The 21142-nt window shown below is 44.3% G+C and overlaps 1 protein-coding gene across 1 annotated transcript in view; it reads right to left on the reverse strand.

Annotated features, from left to right (window-relative positions):
* LOC147750799 (solute carrier family 23 member 1-like) overlaps window positions 1–21142 on the reverse strand; it is a 783856-nt gene that overhangs the window by 319777 nt on the left and 442937 nt on the right. Inside the window, exon 9 of the mRNA XM_086936963.1 lies at window positions 13612–13776. Within this exon, the coding sequence (XP_086793089.1) occupies window positions 13612–13776 (165 nt within the window). The remainder of the gene's footprint in view (window positions 1–13611; window positions 13777–21142) is intronic.

Raw genomic sequence — 21142 nt, forward strand, 5'->3', positions numbered from 1 at the left:
CTTTAGTTTAATACATTGTGGCATAGGTATACAAAAGATAATGTGGAATTACAATGGCCCCAAACAGGGTCTTTCGATGAGAAAAAGATACAGTATTTACAGGATCGATTGTTTTCTAAACGTAGCTGTCAGGCGATGTTCGATACCCTAAACATTTGGCAGAAGGAAGCACAGCGTAGACGCATTTGGGAAGAAAAATTATGTAAGGCCAAAGCAGGACAAACTATTACGCAGAAAGCTATTGCATATGATAAAAGTCAGATCGAACAGAATAAGGATTGCTTAAACAGGCTGTTTAGGCTACAAGTATACAAAAGTTACGTTACTCTGAAAGAGCCGGAGGATGAAGTAGAAGATTTGCTGGACACTAGGCCCCCTCCCCCGTATGCCCCTCAGCACGTGTATCCTGCTGTCCCTTTAATTTCAGACGCAGTTCCGTTGGACCAAGTTTCTGCAGTAACCCTTCCCTCCGCCCCTACAGGAACTTCTTTCGTCCCATTTACCTCAGCGGGGGAACCGGCTTCTCTGATTCCTGATGCATTATCCCCACCTATCAGGTCCTCTCTTATCTTATCCCCTCCAACCTCGGTTCTCACTTCCCAATCTGAAAGTACAACGCCTGCTTTGACAGACTTGACTCCTCTACAAGCTCCAGGGGATCTTGGTGCCTGGAAATTATATACACGGGCATCAGTGGGGTATGGAGAGAAAGAAATAGTTGTGAATCAGGCGTCCCAGTGGATGCGGAACGATATATATATATGGTTATTGATATATGGAGTACTATGAGAGACTACGAGCCTGTGATGCAGCAATATGCATTAGAACATATGTCTAATCGACTCATTTCTCTATGTGAGAACAATGTTTCCTGGATGGACAAGCCCCTCGGGTGATATATGATATTTTAGATCAGGCTCATAAGTTTGAACTAAGCCCGGAGGATGTGTATAGGAATGTTGAGACTTTAGGGAAATATCGAGGGCGAATGTTTTTGAAATGTCCAAATTGGGATTCCCAGCATCCAATGCAGGAAGTACATCCCATTTCACAGCTTCCCGATCCGCTGAAAAATCCTACGTCTTATTATAAAGAACTGACGGAGGCTGCTTCTTCAGCCGTCATGACCTTAGCCGATATAGAATTGTTTTTTGGACTTTTGGTACCGATAGATGTGTGGCGTCAAGTGCATGACCAGGATCATGCTGCTGAGTTGGGAGGGACTTGGGACCAGTTCAAGGATTGGGACAAGGACCGAAAACCGGGTGATAAACCCCGAGCTGAAATAACAGATCTGCCGACTAAAATAATTACTTACATGCATTCTCTGATTCCACCTCCGAAGGTAGATTGGGATAAGTTGACGGCATGTAAGCAGAAAAAGGAAGAGAGTGTTTCCGATTTTTTTACTAGATTTGAAGGTGTATTTATCGACTTCAGTGGTCAGGATCTATCAACAGAAGGTGGCATTCGATTGTTTGTCAATCGGTTCGTGACTAACTTGTTGCCTGAGGTCTCGGCCCGATTGCAGGCTGCCGAAAGCACTTGGACTACCTCCACGCCTTCGGTCATACTGAGCATGGCTCAGTATTACGAGCATAGGGAGAATGAGAGTAAAGACAAAATAGAGAATAAAGCTAAAGATCTAAAAACTAGAGTACTGATGCAGCAAGTCGTTAGAGGACAAGGGGGAGAGAGAGGTGGTAGAGGATTCACCCCAAGGGGGGTGGGAAGTGGACGAGACGAAGGTCCGGCTGTTACTTTAGGAATAAACCAATGCGCTTATTGTAAACAGGAAGAACATTGGCGGGCTCAGTGTCCACTGTTATTGACTCAGAATGGGGCAGTAAGAGGGAGGGGAAGAGGTCGAGGTGGAACAGATCGGAGCGACATGCGAAGGGAAGAAGTGGGCCTTAGTAATTCTGTGAAAAATTGTTTTGAGAACCAAAAAGGTAGGCAATATTACAACGAAGACTGTATGTTTGGGGGAACAGATGGGTATACCTATGCATAGGACAGCCATGGACAGAGTGGGGACCAAGTGTCTGTACCCGTCGATCAGCAAGGACCTTATGTGAAGGGGCATTTGAAGGGAACTTCTGGGAACTTCTTGATTGATACGGGTGCAATGAATAGTTCCATTGCTCATTCACTGGTCCCAGGGGCTGCTCTGTCCGGGCAAAATATTGTTTCAGTAGTATTCTCTGGAGTCCCAGTGGTGAGCCCCATTTCGAAACCTATCCCGTTTACCATAGGTCCAATCACAGTGGACTCTCCGTGTCTGCTAACCTCGCAGTGCGGTGAGAATTTATTAGGACTGGACCTGTTGAAAAGATTGAATGCTAAGATCCATTGCTCTCCTGATGGTGTCTATTTAACTCTACACTCTCCTGACAGACAGTGTTTTGCTGAAAACTAACCACTCCCTCCAGAGTTGGCCACTGTTCCTTCCACGTTATGGGCAACGGGGGATGCGGATGTGGTCTTTTGAATATTCCACCTGTTTCCATTACCTTGAAACCACATGCAAAGTTGCCCCGGATACCACAGTATAAAATATCACCGGCTGGTGAACAAGCCTTACTTTCTATAATACAAGATTTGATTGACAAGGGTGTAGTAGAAGAAACTGCTGCCAATGTTTGTAATAGCCCCATTTTACCGATTTAAAAAAAGGCTCCTGCTGTAAGTGATTCTGAAGATATAGATAAATATCGTTTTGTGATTGACCTGCGGAAGGTCAACAAGATTGTAGTGTCCCAGTACCCTGTCGTATCAGATATTACTACTATACTCACAATGATTCCTCCAACTGCGAAATATTTCACAGTAATTGATTTAAAGAATGCTTTCTTCAGTATTCCTATTCATCCACATAGCAGACAAATATTTGGCTTCTCATTATCTGGTCGAAGCTTCCGATTTTGCTGCGCCCCTCAAGGATACACAGAGTCCTAGCATATACAGTCAAGCCCTTAAAGATGTATTAGATGAATTGACATTGCCCCCAGGAAATGTGCTCCTGCAATATGTCGATGACCTATTGGTGGCTTCCGACACTGAGGAAGGTTGCAAGGAAGCAACCGAAAAACTAATGTGCCATTTGGCAGCCAATGGCAATAAAGTATCCCTCTCCAAATTCCAATATTGTCGACAGGAGGTGACATATCTTGGTCATCTACTGTCGAAAACGGGGAGGAGATTAACCCCTGAGCGCGTTACTACCATTTCTAACATGTCTGTACCTCGTACTCAATGTGATGTCCGTGCTCTTCTTGGCAAAACCTCTTACTGTTACCAATGGATTCCTAATTACTCTCTTCTTGCTAAACCTCTGTTACATTTAACTACTAAAGATGTGCATGAACCCCTCCCTTGGACTGATGAATGTCAGCAAGTTTTCGATTCTTTGAAATCTGCACTTTGTTCTGCACCCGTCTTGGGTACTCCTGACTACAGAAAGCCTTTTGTGCTTTATGTACACGAGGTGGACGGTTGTTCACTGTCTGTGTTAACACAATGATTTGGAGGTAAGCAGAGACCTTGTGCTTATTTTTCAGCAGTATTGGATAATGTCGCAAAAGCACTTCCTAGCTGTCTGAGGGCCACGGCTGCAGTAGCGGTGGCCATCCGCCAATCGGAAAGGCTGGTTCTAAATTCTAACCTCACAGTGATGGTACCACACGCTGTGGAAGTGTTATTGAATAAGACGAAGACCCAGCACCTTACGAGTGCACGTCTTACTGGATACGAATTGACTTTGTTTGCTCCCCATATTATAATTGAACGTTGTGCTGCTCTGAACCCTGCCACGTTACTACCCCTCCCTTCTTACAAAGAAAATAATGACGTGCATGATTGCATATTTCGGACTGAAGAAGAGAGGAAGGGATGGGTGGACCTCACAGACATTCCTCTATCTGACCCCCAAGGGGAATTGTATGTGGATGGTTCTTGTTTCAAGTTAGCAGATGGTACCACGACAGCTGCATACGCCATTGCAACCCTTCGTACAGTAGTTCAGACTTCTCGAGTGCCCAATCAATCAGCCCAGGCTGCTGAGTTAGTGGCACTATTACGGGCCTGTGAATTGAGTCAAGAATTGAGAGTAAACATTTACACGGACAGCCAATACCCCTTTGGCGTGGCCCATAGTTTTGGGAGGCTATGGGCAGAAAGAGGTTTCCTTACTTCCCATGGGCAACAAATACAACATGGCCCTTTGATCTTGCGATTGCTGACCGCCTTAACATTACCTAAGATGGTGGCAGTGGTGAAGTGTAGTACTCATAAAGCGGTGGTAGATGAAGTCGGTGAGGGCAACGCCTTTTCAGATCAGATAGCGAAAGAAACAGGCCAGACCAAAATGACCCCGATGTTTGTGACTACATCGGCTAGGTGGGTGGCGGATTCAGAAATGTTTGATAACACTATGGAAAGTGTCTGGGAAATACAGAAAGAAGCTACCCCTGCTGAGATGGCCTATTGGGAAAAGGAAGTGGGAAGGTTGGATGAGAATAACTGTTGGGTTGATTTGACTGACAAGCAAAGATGGTTATTACCCAATGCATTAGTGAATGCTGTAGTGACTATGGCCCATGGCCCAGCGCACATTGGTGCAAAAGGGATCTGTGCATTACTGGATCCCGTGTGGAATAACCCGAATATAGCAAAGACAGCTGCACATTTGGTCCAATATTGCATGATCTGTTTACAGCATAATCCGGGAGGCAGGGAACCTGTTCTTAGTGGTAATTTTGCACCACCTACCCTCCCTTTTGAAGTTCTCCAGATCGATTACATACATATGGAGCGTGCTAATAATTTGAAGTATGGTTTGGTTGTAGTATGTGCTTTTAGTAAATGGGTGGAAGCCTATCCGACCAAGGAGAACACTGCTCTGGCCACAGCAAAGGCTCTACTCAAAGAGATTTTCCTCCGTTATGGATTGCTTCGGGTGATCTGGACAGATAAAGGGGGGGGCATTTTAATGCAGAACTCGTAAACCATGTCTATAATGTGCTGCAGATTAAACAGAAATTCCATGCAGCTCAACATCCACAATTTGCAGGGTTAGTGGAAAAGTACAATGGAATACTGAAATTGAAAATGGCTAAAATACAGGAAACAATGAAACTAAAGTGGCCCGACACTTTGCCCTTAGCTCTGATGTCAGTAAGAGTTACCCCTTATTCCCGATCAGGACTGTCACCTTATGAGGTTGTCTTTGGACGTCCTGCAAATGTCTGGGGGGTGCCAAGACCTAGGTAATTTAGAGGCATTGAGTATCCTATGTTGGCAATTATTTGTATGCATTGACTAAAGATCTTCGTTCCATTCATCAGCAGGTATCAGCAGTACTGCAGCCCCTGCCGGAGGGCCGGGACATCACTTGGAACCTGGCCAGTGGGTACGGTCAAGAATTATCAGCGAGACTCCAGCTTGGCTCCCAGATGGTTTAAGCCGCACCAGGTTCTTCTGGCCACACGGACAGCAGTAAAGGTGGATGGTAAGAGGCATTGGATCATGTCTCCCACGTGAAAAGGATACCACTGCCGCTTCCTGGTGATCAGCAGCCCCCAGAAGGAATCTTGACCCAGGGGAGTGAGCGAGCCACCTGCTTTGTTCCTTTTTCCGACGCCCAGGAAGTTGAAGGAGGGCTAGAAAGAGGAGTTCCAGAAGTAGACAGGGTATTGCCAAAAGCCTCGGCAATTGCCCCGAGATCTGTAGTTTCTGCAACTGGTCAGCTAGCTCTTGATATTCCAGAGGTGGCAGATGCATCTTCTCCTGTTTTGTTTGCTGATCAGGAAACACCTGGCCATGTTCGTTACAACCTGCTGCCCAGAAAACGACACGGTACACCAGATGGAGCTGGTAGGAGATAGGGAAAAACTTGAGTAACAGAGTCTGTTAGAACCCGCTCTGGAGTACTGAGCGAGACACTGGACTGAACTAGTTGAGAGCTGGGAACATTGGTATTGCTCTGTTCAGAAAGAAAGACTCAGAAGCAGTTAAGCGGCCCAGGTTGTATTTTTTCTTCAAGGGTTGTGGATGGGCATAACCCCAACGAGAGGATCTGTTTGGATCGCTTTGAGATGAACGATAGGAGCGTGCCTGTTAGGCTCTAGACGGACACAGGAAAGAAGCACCCTCTGGAAGGTTGGACTGCATTGCCCGAGTTTAGTTTTGGACTTTTAGCAAGTATGTATCCCTTTGCCCGATTTGTCCCTGAAGAGGAATGACCTTTTGTACCCCGTCATTACCCAGCTTATATACCAGTTTTCTCTAGTTGGACCACCCGTGTAAAATTTGCTTTTGTGATTACTATTATGATTTTGTTTATAATAATCATGAGTGTTTTTGTGTATTTAGAATTACGCCACCCAATGCATACTGTATTAGGAACTACTGCCTCACCGCCAGAACATATGTTTTTCACTTTTGCCCCTCACAAGGAACGACATCCTCAAACCTATGCAAAGAACTTATTTGTTGAAATGCTTCACCAAACTCATAGAGCAACCAATACGACAAATTGTTGGGTATGTAGTCTCTTACCATGAGTAATGCATAAGCATGATTTATTCATATCATTGCCTTTATATTATATAGGGAGTTGCGAGGCCTGGTTCAAGTTATTGTCTGCCATGTACATGCATTATACCGTAGACCCCAAACGATATTCTGAAAAAGATTATACCATGATTTTAGCATATATAGAAGTACATCAAGGCTTTGACCCAGAAGGTGGGGAGGGAGAAGGATCACTAGACCCTAATGCTTGCATGAATCTGTATACTACCTACGAGAATGCTACTTGGCTCCAGAATTAAATTCTTGATTTTGTTGAGTTCAACCATACTCAGTATTTTCAGCAATTTATTGAAAGAAATGTTGCTGATGATAAAACACTGCCTATACCTATTTTGAATATCCCCTCAGCGTTTTGCGTGCAAGGAGCAGGACATGTCCCAGTAGAAGAAAGTAGGTGTAATTACACTTATCGTCTGAAAACATTTAGTAGCCCCCTGCTCTTGACTCCCCTGAATGTATATTTTGTGTGCGGGGGAAATGCGTACACGTGGCTTCCATGTGGATGGTCAGGACGATGTTATTTGTCCTTTTTGTACCCCCGTCTATATAGCTCCCTCCAATTATCATAAAGATCATCGTTTAGATGATCCAAGCCTGTCAATCATTAGAAATAGGAGACAGATAGATACTTCTGATGTAGATCAAACATATACCCCCCTGCAAGAGTTCTCTGATATTGCAAAGGGAATATTTCCTATATGCGGGCCAATATTAACGAGCAGAGAAGTACGACAGTTGTCTAGAGTAGTTGAGCGAGTCATTAATATCACAACGGATATCTTCACTAACATGACAGTGGAGCTTCAGGAGACGAGACTCGTCTTGCTTCAAAATCGAATGGTATTAGATGTTATCTTGGCTGATCGAGGAGGAGCCTGTCACATGATCGGCAGCTCCTGCTGTATATATATATTCCTGATTCGGCCCCTACTGTTCATTTGGCTATCCAGAAATTGCTTTGCTTAGCTTCAGAAATTCACCAAAAAAATGGCACCTGGTCTCTCTCTGGGTGGTTCTGGGGATTACTGTCCACCTGGGGTTGGAAGCTATTAATGATTCCTGTAGGGATAATTGGGGTTATATTTATTTGTTGTCTTTGCATACACTGTGGGCCAGCTTTCTGTTCCTATTGTGCCACTAGACTTTCGTCTGCCATAGTTCCTTCTTATTATGCGGTAAATAAACAGATGGTTCAGCAAGACATAAATGACCTAATGAAGATTGATGAAGGTATTTTTAGGGACTGAGTTACAGTTAGTTAGCTACATCATACTAAAAGGGTGGATTTTAAGGATAAAACTCGATTTCTTTCTCTGTTATCGGTATTAGACCTAATTATATAGTTGTTAGCATGATGTACCTATATATTTTCCGGTATATGTCATATACGTGTATCATTCTATATGCTTTCTATACAAACACGAGTATTTTAGTGTGTTAGTACATTAGGCCTAGGATCCGTGCAGACGCCATTTTGTTAGCCCTGTTCTGTGTTGAGGCAAAGTCACATGTTCCCTTTGCTACTGACAGGACCCTTTTCTCTTTGAGTTATAGAGTAGCAGTTGAAGGTGGACTGTCTCTCCCTCTGTCTGAAGGCCCAAGGTTACATCTGGGTTTGAATGCGAAAAGCACATTCCTGAAGGCGCTGTGCCTGTACTCCCGTGTGCTGGGGCGAGGGGAGTCAACCCCTTTGACCTTACTATAATGAATAGAGTTATTCTGAGCCAATTCTGTGTGTCTAATATGGTCTTTCCTTGAGGCCACTAGAAGCCTCCTGTAATTTTCTATTTAGGGTGATTGCACGTGTATTCAAAAAGTCTATATGATCTGTTTTGACTGTAAGCCAGCAGTCTTCTCTGCGCACCTCGAGGGATGAGGTCGTGAGAGGCTCCTCTATATAGAGCATTCTGTTTATTAAACGATTGAACTTTCTTCGCTGCCAACTGACTGATTATTTAATCGATGACACATTAGACGAGCTGGGGTAAGTACAGATCTATAGGTGATTTGTTTTGCAATACGTCACAGTGAGGAACAGGACATCTAACTGGCCCTCTAATAGCAAGTCATGAATGTCCAGTTTGTGCCTTCTAATGGAACGGCAATTAATAAGGGAGAGGTTCAAACTCAGGCCGACCTCCCTAGATATCAACTGCGGACTTACGCTATAAGCACAGGTGACTACACTTCCTGTTACTATCAGCTGCCTTTATACTATGTTTACACTCCACACCCATCTCAGGGCACAAGGCATACAGTTGTTGAGAGCTATACTGCAGACCTGGGGCCCACCCAACAGGGGTTCTGGCCCCAGGCCCCAGCAGGCTGCGGACAGGCGCAGACGGGCTTGTCTTTGGTGCGTCTTCGGTGCGTCGATGGTGCTCCCGCTGCGCGATCGCTGAGGCATGAGGGCCAAATAGCCCCTCTCTGCATCCAACTAGAGCTCTAATCGCTCCGATGCAGAAGTACCTGGCTCTCCCTGCCCCGGCCTCCGCGCAAATGTACTAGCCACCGCATCGGACCGGGACATGCAGGAGCAGAAACTGAGCACAGGATTCCACACTAAGTGAGTGACAGCAGCCCCCCTTGTAAATTCCCAGATTAAAAATGGCAAATTCAATGTTAAAACAACTCAGCAAAGAGAGACAAAAGAATGCTGCCTTAGACGGCCGTACCGCAAAACCGGAACGGGAGAGACACTGCCACCGTCCTCCCTACCGCAGCGTGGCCGCAGGAACACTCAGCCTAAATAGCCCATCTCTGCCTCCAACTAGAGCGCTAACCAGGTCTTCCTTCATCCCCTTGCTCAACCTCACAAGGTGATTCTTGTTCTTGACCTTTGCCGTTGCCCTGGCTATCCTCCGCGCAAACACCCTCCCTGCTGGTATTACTCTGGCTGCAAAATTTAACTTTCCTAGGAAGCTCTGTAAGAAACCCAGGGTGGCCTTGTCATGGCTTAAGGCTGTCTGGATCTGAAGTGTGAGATCCTGGACTTTGTCAGCTGGCAGCCTGGATTCCCCAGCTATAGTGTCAAGTTCTATCCCCAAGAATGTTAACACCTGCGCCGGACCTTCCGTCTTTCCAGGCGCGAGAGGAACCCCCAAATGACTGGCCAGCCTCTCAAAATCCCCAAGTGCGTTCCCGCAGTCCTGTGTGCTCTCCCCCCGATTAAGAGGAAGTCGTCCAGGTAGTGCGTAACCCCTACAACCCCATAACTTGCTTGTATGGCCCACTGGAGGAAACTGCTGAAAGCCTCGAAGTAGGCACAGGACATCGCACAACCCATGGGCATGCACCTGTCGTAAAAGTACCTGTCTTGCAGCTTGAAACCAAGCAGGTGTTGATTGCTTGGGTGAACTAGCAGTAAGCGAAAAGCGGATTTGATGTCCGCTTTGGCTAACCAGGCCCCCTTGTCCGCCCTCCTGACTAAGTCCAATGCTACGTCCAGGGTACAATACGACACAGAGCAGGATCCCGCCTCCAGTCCATGGTTGACTGACCCACCCTCAGGGTAAGACAGGTGGTGAATTAACCAAAAAAACCCTGGCTCCTTCTTGGGAACGGCCCCCAGAGGGGAGGTCACAAAGTTGTCCAATGGAGGCCGCAGGTAAAGCCCCGCCACCCTGCCTAGGGCCCTCTCTTTTTCCACCTTGGTCCTGACTATCGCCTGCAGGTCCCTAGCTGACTTCAGGTTATTGGCCTCCCTACACCCTTGGGGTCCCACATAAGGGATCTTGAAGACTTCACTAAATCCTGCTAGCAGCAACCGGCTGTCTTGATTGTTTGGGTATTGTCTAAGGAGAGGCAATAGGTTGGTAAGGCTGACTGGCAAGGGGCCCTTAACTGTGCGCAAGTGGTTGGGGACATGGTCCATGGCGGGGAGGGTGGAAGAGGTGATGCCTGGTGCACTTGTGGGGACAAAGAATTTGCTGCGCCTGTGGAGAGGAAAGGGGTGTTGGGTGGTCCAGCTGTCACCACCCAACTTCAGTTAACCTGATTTCCTTTGGCGGCACCCCCTTGCTGACTGTGGCAAGAGACCGTTTGGTGAGGCCCCCCACATCTGTTGTATGCATGCAGGAATTTGCACGTTTTGCCCCATGAGCACGACCCAGAGTTGAAAAGGCGGCAGGTCCCCGTGCAAGACTTTCTGAATCCCCCTCTGGCTCCCGCCCCCCTCTGTTCTCTCCCCGAAAAGACTGCCTAGCCCAGCGAGTGTCTGTGTGGAAGGAACCCTTGGCTGGTGCCCCTCCTGTCTGAACTTTAGGATACATCACTGTGCCTTTGTAGTGTGCGTGATCCCATATGGTCTAACCACAGCTGGACCTCCTTCTGGTTCCACATCATCTCTGGACACATGGACATTTTCTTCCTGAACTCCCGGTCATAATTCAAGCAGCCCTGCCCACCCCACTTCACAGCCTCCTTATGAATTAGCCTGCCATATTGTATTGTACAAGCCCTTGAGCCAGTTCCAGTTGTTTTTCCAGGATGACTGTGGACAAAATGGAAAAAGCATCTAGCCAATTCTCAATGCTCCTTTCTGTCTGAAACTTCACTTTCTTGTCCTCCTTCATTCCCGCTTTTTTGGCGTCTAAGCCATCCTGTCCCAGCAAGAGCAGTGAGAATATATCTATCAGTTCCCGTCTCCAAATTGCTTCCTTGGCTGCCTGGGGAACTTGCCAGGCTAGGGAGTTCATGACGGGGGGACCACCTCGCTGGCTGGGGAACAAGTACTCAAAGGGCTTGCACAGCGACACATCGCCTGTCATGCCTGTTGAGCGACACAGCCCCTGTCATGTCTGCCGCGCCCCCCAATGTCCCCAGGCTACAAGTCGATGACAAGGGGGAAATGTTGGGGTTCGCTGGCAGTGCAACCCCCCGAGGTGCAGGGCACCTTGCTAGACCCTGGTGTGACCGCACACTCCTTTGCCCCCCTGGGGCGGCAACAGTGGATGCCCCTTGATGTGCCTGCTGCTCTCTCCCCTGGCCTGGCTACACACCCGCAGCCATCAGCGCCCCTCCCTCACCCGTGGGAGACACTGTGCCCAACTGCTTGGGGCAGGCGCTCGAATGATCGGCCCTGAGCTCTGCCATAAAGTCCTGCAGTGTGTCTGTGAGCTTACCCAGGTCTTCACGAGTTGAGTATGTAGCTGCAGCCGATAGAATGTCAGGAGGGGTCACAACCTCATAAGCTGAGAGGAACCCAGCTGGGACCCAGCCTCCTTGTGCATACGACACCCGAGTACTCCGGATTGCCGTTTTTTTAAATCCCTGTGGCCAAGCCAGTCCTTTTGTCTTGGCCATCTGTATAAATGCTGCCCACTGTGCATCTTGGGAGGCATCCGGCAACGAGTCCTCCACTTGGGACGTCTGCGAGAAAAGAGGGGAGAGCCCTGGCCATCCATGCTGGACTAACAATCCCACGGTTCCCTCAATCTACGGAGACAAATATTCATGTCAGAAAGCACACTGTTTCCCCGTGTCTGGGTTGCCTCAATGACTCCAATGCCTCAAGCTGCTCTGCCCCCACCCCGATCACAGTACTTACCTACAAAGGCACGGTGTCAGACTTTTGAGCTTGCCTTCTTACGATTGACGGTATGTGTGTAATTCTGAGTGCGAGGAGAAAGGATAAAATGTTAACAATGCCCCAGACGCGTCCAGAGACCCCTCCCCGGGGTGTCGAGCACCCGGCAGCTCCAAGAGCACTTAATGAGGAACAGCATTCAGGATCCCAACCTGGAGAACGCCCTGGCCATACCTGCTTCCTTTCCCAGCTGCCCTTCTTGCAGTGTGAGAGGAGCTGGCCTACAGGAAAAGGAGACTTTTGAGAATTGTGCAGTGGGAAGCCTTGTGGAAGAGTAGAGTGGATGTGAGCTGCTGAACAATCTGCGTGCAGATGGGCAGCCTAGGGGGATGGACATCCTCCTGTCTATTGAAGACTTTTCTTAGCAGCGACATAAGCAACGTTTCAGAAGCTACTAGGGTCTGAGGAAGCGCAATAGAGCATGTGAAAGTGCTCAAAGCCTGAAGTTTTCCATCTTAGGACATGCCTCGGTGGGACTACAGTAGGGTAGATCTCGACACTGGAGTTGGTTTCGAGTTGGAGTTAATACCACTGAACTTGCAAAAACGTGTTGCTTGATACTAACTACATTCTATTGTTCCAAAATCTTTGTCAGGAGTTCCTGACCAGGACGAAAGACACACTAGCAACTAAAAAAGAACTGAGGGACTTATTTACAAGTCCCTTGCGCCGCAGGTTCGTCCTTTAAACATGTGAACAAGTGATGCACTATTGGCACAAGCGACTTGTAAATAAGCCACCAAATTTAAATGGCACCTGGTCCTTTTATATGCTCCCCATGTTAATTTAATTGTCAAACGGTAGGAAAAATATGAGCCTTATTTATAACAAATTGACTAGGTGCGGTCCTGCAAACCGCAATGAGTTACTTACAAAGCACAGGGATGCATCATATCTACAACGATATGACAGATCACTCTGCTCCCACCTGCACTGGCGCACCATTGTCTGCCATGCGCCGATGCAGACACCCTTGCACCATGGTGCAAGGGTGCCTGCATTGCTGGGAGATTTTTTTTTGTGCAGGTAGGGACACCTTTCGGCAAAAAACAATCACAAGAGGTGATTTCCTCATTCTATGCGTGCTGCAGCATAAAGTTTGGCTCATGGTGATGGAGCAGTTGTTTTCTCAAAGAGTTAGCTGAGAGTTATAGCTTTTTCTTATGATGCAAGTTTTGAGTTGCTTTCTATCGCTTGTCTCACTGCTATCCCCTTCCCTCCTCCTGTTCGACCCTTATGTATCCTAGAAAAGTGTCTGTGAGGCATGTTGTTGCAGTAGTTTGCTATTACAGTTAAATGGGGTCTCCGCTACCTCCGAGGATAATTCCATCATGGAAGCTATGTATACACAACCCTCTTTGCTTTATTTACTAGTATAGTATTAAACAGATTTAAACCACAAATCAACGCAAAAGGAAATGAGAGATTACCTGTAAATTTGAAATCCCTACTGCAGCTACCATTCCAAACATCACCATGAACATTCCTCCAATAACTGGCTCTGGGATGGTGATAAAAATGGATCCAAACTTTCCAAAGACGCCCAGCATTATTAGAAGTAGACCAGCAGTTTGCAGCACCACTCGACTCCCCACCTTAGGAAAAGAAACATAGGTTATCAGAAGTACATCTTTTCTTTCACTGACTTTGATCTATCGGTGGTAGTGTGTGTGAGCAGCCAATCACAGTATTGTATCCTAGTGGGTTAAACCATGAGAACGGTACTAAGGCACAAGAAAGGTGACTGCTCAGTGGGAATGTTGGGAAATTGTTATTGTATCGGATCTATGGTGGGTTTTTAAAAAAGTGTACATAGAGTGAGAAAGTCCCTAAATATTTGAATGCCGTTTTCAAAACATATGAGAGAAACATAGTCATGAGAAGGTATATACAGGTATATACTAAGCACAGCATAAAAAAAAAAATTCCCGGATGTAAAAGAAATAGTTATTGTTAAATTAATTTTTCTTTTTATGAATTTGTCTTTATCCAATGTGTTTTAATGTAATTCTTAGATGTGAGATGATGTTTTCACTGCCTGCTTTTATGATTTTAATGCCTAAAATCGAATAAAGCTTGTTTTGATTGGATTTGATTTAACTGCTCAGTGGGTTGCTAGAATAAAAGAAAGTGCTGCTTCTGATGCGAAACAATATGCCTTGATTCTGTAGCAGAATCATGGGTCACTTTTAAAGAATTTACCTATGGCAAGCACTCCATGCCTATTCATAGAGTCGGTCAAACTCGTTCGCTATGCTTGTTTAGTGCAGTAGAGGGTTGATACTGGTTCCCCTGCCCTCTTCACATATATTTAATTAGCAGACATTTACAAAAAGCTGAGCAACACACTGTTTCAGAGAAAATTCATATTACAAGTGTAGAAGTCATGAAAAAGTGCCTTGGCCTTTGTCTGTACGAAAACCCACAATGGCATATTTCTGTGTCGTCTTTTGGTTACTATTTTTATATGTCCTATGTTATGCAGATGGAGAGCAGAAACATTTCTAAAATGTAATATTTGTTGCAACATAGTTTGTTTTTTGGTGTGGGGTTGTGGAAAAGGATACTTCGGAAAGTATTTGTAATTCCAAAGCATTGGGTAGTTCGGCGTTTGGTACCGAGACAACAATGGTGCCTTTCCGGCGGGGCCGCTTTTGGTGCATTTGATGTGTTTTGGGGCTTCTACATTTCGTAAGTAAGGTCGAAAGCATTACTGAAGGCCAAGGTTTTAGCTGAACTTAAATGTTCATTTATATATCAGCAATAGGTAGTTATAGTAAGGACCCTGTTTCTATTTAAAAAGTGTTTTTTCTTTTGCAATATCTTTAGTGCTGTTTGACGAATCTTTGAGAAATTTTCCAAACTGATGGCCAACTCACTTTAGCTGTTGTGATGAAAGTTTTGGGGAGATTCATCAAGCCGGGCTGAGAAAAAGGGGGAGAGGTCCCAAAACGTGTTTTCTCCATGTTAATTTCTCATAGGAAACTTTGGACACGGCTACAGCCCGAACTGCTGAACGGAATGACACAAAATTTGGCAAAACAGTAGATCTTGGTTCAGAAAGCGCATCTTTTGTTAAATGGTGTAAATACGTTCTGTAGTTCCTGAGCATATACATAAATCGACGCAAAGCATTCACAAACCCTCCTGATTTCGAGCCTGCAATCTGATTGGCTTTCAACAGTTCCATCCAGGAAGTGTTACACGAAAACAGGTGAAAAAAGGTTACAAATCAAGAATAGGGGGCAGGGTAGGAACACCCTGACCCCTAGGCCTGCTCAAGGCCAAAAAAAGATTTTTTTAAAAGAGAAGTCATCTGGAATCGCATTGTGTCCGCGAATCCCACTGAAAAAGTCTGAAAAACTGAGCGCGGTCTGGGATGAGCTAGTTTCCAGGAGCAATGACAAATGAAATGTGGGGGACTGCCACCTCTCCAGGGCTTAAATTGAATGGGGGGATACAAGGGCCCCTGCAGCCTCGGGGACCGCCACCTCCCCAGAGCACATTATCTTCAATGTGGGGGGGGGGGTACGCAGCCCATGGGACCACCACCTTCCCAGGGATAATTATCTTTAATGTGGGGGGGACGTGCCCCCTGCAGCCCCACAGCCATCAGCAGGGCTATTTTTAAAAGTACTGTGTGGGGAGGCTCGAGCCTCCTCCCACACAGCACCGGGTACCACCACCATCCCGGGGCACAAATTAAGTAAATGCGGAGGTCTGTTGTGGGCCACTGGCCGCCCTGGGTACAACCACAACCCAAGACTATAGAGAAGATGGAAGGGGGGCTGTGCGGCTCCGCTCCAGGAGTCCTCCATGGGCCTGGGGACCACCAACCCCCAGCACCAGCTCCAGCAATGTCCTGGGGTGCCCACCCCAGGACATTGCAGTTTGCTATGGCATGGTGGAAGCACTGCTCCCAACATGCTGTAGCAAACTCTGGTCCGCCTCATGAAAGAGAGAGCATGAGAAATGCTTGCTTCCATGAAGTGGAGCAGAAATGCTTTTGGACAGAGGGAGCAGCTCCCTCTATCCAAAAGCAATGTCGCTCCCAAAGGAGGCGTGGAGCTGTCAAGGACTGCAGTGGTCTTTTTATACTCCCCCTGTGCTCCCCATCGAGAGGCCTTTAAATGGCCTGGCCCCAGGGGATGTGGTTCCAGGGGCAGATATAAGCCTGGAGGAGGGAATCTGCTCGGCCCCACTCCCTTAAAATAAAGACATTTAAACAAATTAGTCAGGCCTTGGGGGACTGTGTCACTGTGTCCGAAATCGGCCTGGGGAGGGGGGCCGCACCAATTATAATTAAAACATAAGCCTAACCCTGGGGGATGAGGTCTACGGGGCCCAAAAGTGCTAAGGGAAGGGGGCCACACAGCCCCCTTTCCTAAATTATAAAAAAGGTACACGAACTAGCAACTTGCCGAAGGCCCCGCACAATTTCTCCACTCCTCTGTAAACGCGCCTCCTGGTGTCACCTTGGTTGGGGAATGAAGTCCCTGTTGCTGCTGAGGGTCCTTAGGAGCCAACTAGCCCACTAGGCACCTCAAGAAAGCCCCACACAGTGGGATTGCTGAGAGGTGGTCAACGACCACGCGCCTTTTTTACACACTTCTGCAAACGCTCGTCTTGGCACATTGCTGGTTGGGGACACTTTCCCTACTATTGCACTCACTGGAGTGGGAATAGTAATTTTTACTACTGCGCTATCCATCATTCTCCTTACTGTTGCACTAACTGGAGAGGTATTTATTTTTAATATTTTTTACACTATCAACACTTTCCCTACTGTTGCACTTACTGGAGTGCAAATAGTAATTTTTACCCCTCCGTTATGCAACACTTTCCCTACTGTTGCACTCACTGGAGTGGAAAATTTTAGTTTAAAGACTTTTAAATACTTTTAAATAGTGCAAGTTTTTAATATATAATCTAATGTTTTTTATTAGATTATATGTTATTGGTGTATGTATATCCATATATATTACATTTATATGTGATATTTATTAAAATATATATTACATCTAATTTATTTTTTAAGTTAATTTTATTATTAAATATCTTTAATATGACTTTCGATATATATATTAAAAACGATATTTTGTACAACAATATTTTTGACATCGATATTTTTCCCCTGATGTTTTGGTACTTACCATTATAAATACAGGATGTCGATATTTTTTACACCGATATTTATAACTCAATATTTTTGTATGGGGATATTGTGGGAGTCGATCAGTGAACCAAGCAGCATATGAGATATTTTCACTAAAACAGAGATGCAAAATAGGATGGCCAAAACTCAACCAAGGCTACCACACCTTAACACCATGGATTGTAGTGCAGAAATATTTAATTCTTTAGGAAATCTGTACAATCATGCCTGACGTTTATAATTCCTGTATGTCACCTGGGCAGCAAGATTCTTAATTCCTGTATTGCCTCACACTTTGAATAAATCAATAGGCTGTTGAGTGGATAATGATTTTGCAGTAAACCTATGAGAAACAACATTTGATCAGAAACTGGAGGCTTCAAATTCACTTGCATTCCAAGAATGGTATTGACAAGAGAGAATTAACCCCAGGGACTGTTCAAAACAGGCTCATGAGTACCATTCAAAACCATGACTGATTTAGGGGATGGCAATTATCTATGTAAATTAGTTATATGGGAATGCATTGCATGCAATGTATCTTCTGTAGATATCTTGAACTCTGCCATAGATTCGGACTCCCTTGACTTATATTGGACGGTAAATGGGCAAAATATCGATTCCAAAATATAGACAAACCAAAATATCGAGTCCAAAATATAGAATAGACAAAATATCGAATGGACAGAATATAGACATCAAAAATATCGTTTTGAAAGTAAGTAATGTAATATCGATTTTAAAAATATAGACAGTCAAAATATTGAAATACATAATATAGTTTATTAAAAATATCGAATTTTTAATAATATCGAATTTTTTAAAGTGTTTTTTATGTTAGTATATGTGTGAAAAGTGTATATATTTTTGTAATTTATTTTAAGTAATTAATTTTATGTTATTTAATTATTGTGTAATTTAATTCTGTAGCGGGTTGTGGGTTTATAGGGAAATAGGGTGGGAAGTAATTTAATTATAATTAATTAAATATGTTAATTAATTAATTGGTATTTATTTTGATTAAATTGTTAATTAATTTTTAATTGGCAATTAATTCATTCTTAATTGATAATTATTTTTTATTAATTGATTAATTGATAATTATGTGAATTATATTAATTTATTTTCTGTAGCGGGTTGTGGGTTTATAGGGGAATAGGGTGGGAAGTAATTTAATTATAATTAATTAAATATGTTAATTAATTTATTGGTATTTATTTTGAACAAATTGTTAATTACTTTTTAATTGATAATTAATTAATTCTTAATTGAGAATTAATGTTTATTAATTGATTCATTGATAATTATGTGAATTATATTAATTTATTTTCAATGGAGTGAGAATAGTAAAATTTACCCTTATTCTATCCAACGCTTTTCCTACTGTTGCACTCTCTGGAGTAGGAATTGTAATTTTTACCCCTACGCTATCAACGCTTTCCCTACTGTTGCACTCTTTGGAGTGGAATAGTAATTTTTACCTCTACGCTATCCAACGCTTTCCCTACTGTTGCACTCTCTGGAGTGGGAATAATAAATGTTACCCCTACGCTATCCAACGCTTTCCCTACTGTTTCCCCCTCTGGAGTGGGAATAGTAATTTTTACCCCTACGCTATCCAATGCTTTCCCTACTGTTGCACTCTCTGGAGTGGGAAAAGTAATTTTTACCCCTACGCTATCCAACGCTTTCCTTACTGTTGCACTCTCTGGATTGGGAATAGTAATTTTTACCCCTACGCTATCCAACGCTTTCCCTACTGTTGCACTCTCTGGAGTGGGAATAGTAATTTTTACCTCTACGCTATCCAACGATTTCCCTACTGTTGCACTCTCTGGGGTGGGAATAGTAATTTTCACCCCTACGCTATCCAACGTTTTCCCTACTGTTGCACTCTCTGGAGTGGGAATAGTAATTTTTACCCCTACGCTATCCAATGCTTTCCCTACAGTTGCACTCTCTGGTGTGGCAATAGTAATTTTTACCCCTGCGCTATCCAACGTTTTCCCTACTGTTGCACTCTTTGGAGTGGGAATAGTAATTTTAACCCCTACGCTATCCAACGCTTTCCCTACTGTTGCACTCTTCGGACTGGGAATACTGGGAATAGTAATTTTTACCCCTACACTATCCAACACTTTCCCTACTGTTGCACTTCCAGGAGTGTGAATACTAAGTTTTACACCTCCGTTATCCTACGGTAATAATATTGTGTATGTGTTATTAATATTATGTTAATATATATATGTTTTAACAGATATGATTGTATTTTTTTATAAGTTAAATTAGTTCTTTATTAATTTTAAGGTAATTTAAGTATTTTTAAGTATATTTTAGGTATTTATTTTTAATATTTTTTTAATTTTACATTAATTTTAAGAAATTTGATATTTTTATCATGTATATATATAAACAATATTATGGGGTCGATATTTTTGTACTCACCTGTTTGTAGATAGGAATTCGATATTTTGTCTGTCGATATTTTGGAATCTATATTTTGGGTAGTCTATATTTTGTCCCTCGATATTTAGTAAGTGATCCATATTTCCTAGACCCTAAGGGACAAGTAGAGATTGCCCAAGAGGCAGAGGAGTCAACAAAAAAACATTTGGCTATGGAAATCTATGTGCATATCAACATAACTGCAAAAGTATAGTTGGGAGTTGAGTTTGTTTTCAAGATCATTAGTTACTTTGGGTGTTATTTACACACCTCTGGTTGCCCAGCCCACCAGGCTGTAGCCCCAGTTTCCTTGATGAAATGCTGGATTTTGAGATGACATCCAGACAGGCAGGTATCCATGTGCCTTCACAGAGCCACTGCTGGGTTGCTCCATTGTAAGGACTGAAGCCTTGCCAAGCTAGAGCCATATTTGATGAACCAGCTCAGCAAAGCTTTTAGTTTTCAAGAATCAAAATATGAGACTGGGAGTTTGTTTTTTAAGACAAAAAATAAACAATGGGGCTATTATGCATTTTCCCCACCCAGAGCCTCTTGCCTTGAATGTTGGATGCCTGTGGAGAAACTGAGACTGGTCGCTCTGCCTTAAATAGGGCAAGACGACTGTCAATTCGTCCTGACATCCCTGTGGCAGATGGGCTATCAGATCACAGGTTACTCTGGAAGAGTTACCAGAACCTTCACCAATGTAAACATAGCACCTCCAGAACTTTAAAAATAACAGGGGAACCTAGGTTTGTTTGGGTAGGCACGCCTCTGGTTTACTATGGTGCTTCTCCCCTACCAAACTCTAAATGAGAGACTTTTTCTTTTGGTGCATGTTTACTGCAAAGCTTCTTGCGTCTAAGAAGAGCACAGCCCTTACTAAAATTAGACACTTACACATTAAGTCTTGGTAATGCTTGAAAGCTCCACTTGATAGGGCATTTCTGCCTAGCTGGTTTGTTAGGAAGGATTTAGGACAAGTAAGAATTTATATGATATAGGAATTCAATTGCTGATTTCAATGCACAATAATTGCTGGGTACTGCACTGTGCCAGTTTGGGAACAGAAACCAGCCCTGGCAATTTCACTCGACTGGCCTGGGGAGGCAGAAGAGGGGTTGCTAGTGTTAAGCACTGCTGCTACTTTTGTTGAAGGGGGCCGATATTGCTGCACTGCGCAAAACCGGGGTTTCTAGTGATGGAACAGGAACTTGGAGGAATTGTTATTTCCTCAGCCGTGCCGGATAAACTGCCCGCCATTTGAAATATTTTGGAAAAGAAATAAGAAGGCTAAAAAATATTCATTGCACCACAGCGCTTACAGTAGCATTTGAAAAATACCTATGAGCGAATCAGTG

The sequence above is a fragment of the Lissotriton vulgaris genome, chromosome 1_1, assembly GCF_964263255.1.
Source record: "Lissotriton vulgaris chromosome 1_1, aLisVul1.2, whole genome shotgun sequence".
Lineage (NCBI taxonomy): Eukaryota > Metazoa > Chordata > Amphibia > Caudata > Salamandridae > Lissotriton > Lissotriton vulgaris.